This window comes from Sinocyclocheilus rhinocerous, unplaced genomic scaffold, assembly GCF_001515625.1.
Source record: "Sinocyclocheilus rhinocerous isolate Xijiao unplaced genomic scaffold, SAMN03320098_v1.1 scaffold1488, whole genome shotgun sequence".
Classification (NCBI taxonomy): domain Eukaryota; kingdom Metazoa; phylum Chordata; class Actinopteri; order Cypriniformes; family Cyprinidae; genus Sinocyclocheilus; species Sinocyclocheilus rhinocerous.
Window position 1 is genome coordinate 618254 of NW_015633542.1, and position 4989 is coordinate 623242.

General features: G+C 38.5%; 1 protein-coding gene across 1 annotated transcript in view; it reads left to right on the forward strand.

Moving 5' to 3' along the window:
* The window catches only part of LOC107744392 (cadherin-22-like), a 215524-nt gene extending 210826 nt beyond the window's left edge, over window positions 1–4698 (forward strand). Inside the window, exon 19 of the mRNA XM_016558018.1 lies at window positions 4010–4698. Within this exon, the coding sequence (XP_016413504.1) occupies window positions 4010–4521 (512 nt within the window). The 3' untranslated portion in view covers window positions 4522–4698. The remainder of the gene's footprint in view (window positions 1–4009) is intronic.
* Window positions 4699–4989: the final 291 nt, after the last annotated feature.

The window sequence follows — 4989 nt, forward strand, 5'->3', positions numbered from 1 at the left end:
AAACGTGAAGAGTGTTCTCTGTGATATTCTGATCTCTAGATTTTATTCTGGTCTGTTGGGCCCGAAAATCATAAACCCACTCACTTAGAAAAGTAACAGCATGATTTTAGGTATAAATCATTTCCATGGTGCAAATGCATGGATGCATGAAGTTTAATAACTTGGGTGTTGAGTTTGTGCGTGCAACTTACTTTTGAACAGTCAGTCACAAAACCTCCTATAGTGTAGTAACCTACATTGCTAAATCGCTGCTTTTGTCTCCAGTTTTAGGGCTTAAAACAGGTGCATGGATGGAATTAGGACAGACGTTTTTTTCACTAACCAGATATCCATATTAAATACATCAACGTTCCCCAAATTGGAATTGGTTGGCTTTTTACGACCGAAAAGAGTCTGTAAATGCTGCAGTGATTTTTTTCCGGCGGTTCTGTGTTTATTTAATCAACACTGACAGATGAAACGCAAGAAAGACGCTATACAATCACAAATGCAGATGCTAATTAACATAATTCAGCTGAGATTAAGGGTTCATTGATTTATTGAGAGGGATGCGGCTTTTGTTTTCTGACTCATTAATTTATTAAATGATCCATTGTTTGCCTTTTCAGTTCACGTTTAATTCCTCATTCATATCTGCGCTGCACCTTGCGGCGAAGCTTTGTGAACGTCTCATTTATTTGTAATCCTTTCTGCATTTCTCTTCTCAATCACATATTGTTAGTGAATGAAGACATTAGGATGGCAGATATATCACTTAATAACCAGTCTCGAATGCTCATGAATAATGCAGTCGTTTGACTTCACCAAGCTCCGCCTTAAAATGCTATTGACCAATCCTGGCTTAGCAGCTGTTGCTGTGTGTGTAATTATTTGAAAAGTTTATCCTCTTTCTAATGGATTTTTCACAGAAGGAATAATATCCAGTGAGTTTATTATACTATTGACTGGATATTAAGCACATTTTAGCAAAAATGACATCATTCAGTTCAATCTAATGTAAGCAGCAGTAACCAAGAGGGGCGGAGCTTAGCAAAGGGTCAATTCTAATAGAAATTGCTGTGAGATTATGTTGTCAAGCGTTGTTCTCATGATGCATTAGTTGAAATGCTACAAAAAGGGCAAGTCTCTCATTAAAATTAAGATGCTGTTTGTAATATGTTCCCTCGCTGCATAGCGTTGCCAGGTTGGGTTTGTTAATATCCTCCTGGTGTTGTTGTGTGATCCGCTGAGGAAAGTTGACTTCTGCTGTACAAGAAGCGGCTCAGTTGTTTACTGAAGAGTCAATTTGAGGTTAATGGATTTTCTTTTTCCTGTTTGAAACAATTTAGTTTTCTAATAAGTAATTTTCTTGGAAACTGTAATGCGTGACACCTGCGCAGGCTTTGCATATTTGAAATAAACTGTATTAATTGTCATACTTTCTCATGAAAAGTGATGTTGTGGCATATGTTAACAAAGCTCCCCTTTAACATTATATTTTTTTCCTGAGATTCAGAGGTTAATTTAGTTTACTTTCTTCATATTTGCATTGTGAGGTTAAAGTCAAGAAATGGTATTTGCAAATCATTTTATTTCCACAATGTATCTTTCTTTTTTAGTGCTTTTGAAAGACATCTCTTATGCTTGCCAAGGATGCATTTATTTGATCAAAAATACAATAAAAACAGCAATATTGTGAAATATTATCACAATTTAAAATAACTGTTTTCAATGTGATTATATATTAAAATGTAATTTATTCCTGTGATGCGCAGCTGAATTTTCAGCATCATTACTCCAGTCTTCAGTGTCACATGATCTTCAGAAATCATTCTAATATGCTGATTTGCTGCTCAAGAAACATTTCTGATTATTATCCATGTTGAAAACTGTGTCGTGGTGCTTCATATATGTGTGAAAACCATGGAAATTTTTTTTTTTTTTTGCATTTTAATGCATTTTTTTTCCAAGTAGATGGATTCAAAAGAACAGCGTTTATTTGACATTTGAAATTGTATGTAATAGGGATGCACCGATACCACTTTTTTCAGAACTAGTCCGATACGATACTTTAATTTTTGGTACTCGCCGATACCGATACCTGTATTTTCAGAGCATTTGTAATTTTTTAAAATATTGGGTACTGAAACAAAATAATAGTAATAATAATATGAATCATGTTAGCTGGCTTCATTTAGCAAACAGATATTACCTTCAGTTATTTCCACACTTAATTCTACCTGTTAAAATGTATTGTATAAGCTTTTGTTACTTTCAATCTTCATTTTAATGGCGCATTAGAGCTGCTCCATTGCAGCAGCTCAATACTGTAATCACAAAACGTTTTCCTAAAATAATGCAGGGAACCACTCGTTATACATTATACGAGTGCACGCATACTATTTTGGTGATGTAATTTGCGTCACGCGCAGTGTACACGGACCCTCGCGTACGAGTAAAAACCGAAGTTTACTTTGGCCTTAAAGCAAGCTAAACATACGCAGTGAGACGGGGATAGACAATATATCAATACCATATCAGTTACTGGCTGACATTAGAGATTTAAAGGGGTCTTGAACTGTGAAAACCATGGAATTTTTTTTTTTTTTTGCATTTTAATGCATTTTTTTTCCAAGTAGATGGATTCAAAAGAACAGCGTTTATTTGACATTTGAAATTGTATGTAATAGGGATGCACCGATACCACTTTTTTCAGAACTAGTCCGATACGATACTTTAATTTTTGGTACTCGCCGATACCGATACCTGTATTTTCAGAGCATTTGTAATTTTTTAAAATATTGGGTACTGAAACAAAATAATAGTAATAATAATATGAATCATGTTAGCTGGCTTCATTTAGCAAACAGATATTACCTTCAGTTATTTCCACACTTAATTCTACCTGTTAAAATGTATTGTATAAGCTTTTGTTACTTTCAATCTTCATTTTAATGGCGCATTAGAGCTGCTCCATTGCAGCAGCTCAATACTGTAATCACAAAACGTTTTCCTAAAATAATGCAGGGAACCACTCGTTATACATTATACGAGTGCACGCGTACTATTTTGGTGATGTAATTTGCGTCACGCGCAGTGTACACGGACCCTCGCGTACGAGTAAAAACCGAAGTATACTTTGGCCTTAAAGCAAGCTAAACATACGCAGCGTGCACACGTTTGTATTGGTGCAGAACGAGAGAGACACTTACAGCCTAGCGCATTTCACCCAGTCTGCTAGTTTCACTTCTGCTTTAAATAAAGTTGTGTATGCTTGACGTTTAAAATAAAGTTTATAGTGAATGCTCCTATAATTTTTGTTTGTTTTATATTTACGATTTTGTTTTAATCCAAATGCATGCGCTAATGGAGCGAACTGCAATCAAGATCATGCAACAGAAGTGTGCGCTCTCAGACTCTCTCTCTCGCTCTCCTTACCGTCAAATAACTTTAGTAACTTGTGCATTGTTTTACTTACTTGTTTTTGACATATCCGACCGAACTACAAACTTTCCAGTGATGTCTGTGAGATATTCACTCGACAAGCTCGCGCATCTGTGCAGCCGCGTGCTCAATCCACTCAGCACGCTCTGCTTATCAACTCGGGCACATCTGCTATACAGGCGTGACTATTGAATGTTTAACATTATATTAATTACTTACATGTACTTCATAGACATCCTTAATCTCTAATAACTCCATTCTACTCTTTGTTGTTCTGTTTTCAGTGTTTCTTTTTCTGGACACCGCTCTATTCACACGCTGTTTGGTATCGGCTTTTGGTATTGGGGTTTTATTTTTACGAGTATGAGTACAAGTACAGGAGAGCAGTATCGGGCCCGATACCGATACTGATACCAGTATCGGTATCGGTGCATCCCTAGTATGTAACATTATAAATGTCTTTACTGTCACTTTTAATTCTCTTTTTGATCTTTTTCATTTCAAAAGATCAAGGAAGATTAGATTATTCATAGCATGATGTCTATTCTAATCTTATAGTCTTGTTTGTCTCTCGTTGTTCCTTTAGTCCTGGTGCTGCTGATCTTGACCCTCAAGCGTCACAGGAAGGGCCAGCTCATGTCTGAAGACGAGGAGGACATGCGCGACAACGTCATCAAATACAACGACGAGGGTGGCGGCGAGCAGGACACCCAGGCGTATGACATGAGTGCCCTGCGCAGCCTCTACGACTTCCCCGAGGTCAAAAACTCAGATTCGGGCCCCGACCTGCGCCCGGTCCCGCAGTGGATCCAGAACAGAGTGGTTGGAGATGGCGGCCCGGCTGACTTCTCGGTTTTCAAAGGCTACATACGCAAGAAGGTGGAGCAGGCGGACGCGGACTTGTCGGTGCCGCCGTACGACTCGTTCCAGACTTACGCTTTCGAGGGCAGCAGCTCGCCGGCTCTCTCGCTAAGCTCCATCCATACGCTGTCTACCCCCTCGGAGCAGGACTTCTCGTACCTCAGCGACTGGGGGCCGCGCTTCAGGCAGCTGGCGGGATACTACGCCCCGGCCCAACCTGAGGAAGAAGGGTCCTAGCACCATCCTGTGAACAGCATCCCGTCATTTTTTTCTCCCTGCAGTTCCCAGTTTGGATCCCAGTCAGTCTGGAGAGTTTTAATGTCACCCGTTACACTTTGTAAAGTGACTTCTCATCTTGTAGAAAAGTTCAGGACAAATATTGAAGGAGAAAAACAACTAGGCCGGGTGCTGGGCAAACCTCCAACATCTCACCTGTCAGCGAGAGCAAGAGGAACGGGGCCGTGCCATATAAACCATGAAAAACACTCATTCTTTGCTCTTTTTTTGGTGATTTCTTTGCCCATCTGTGGAGATAAATGACTTTAAGTCATCAGGATCCAGACGGATTCAATGGAAAGACTTTTTAATCACCAACATTTAAAAAGAACCTTAAATAAATATGTATTTATTTAAAGAAAAACGAACAAACAAAAAAAAAAAAGTAAAACGATATTTATGTATTTATTGCTTTCTATTTATTTATTT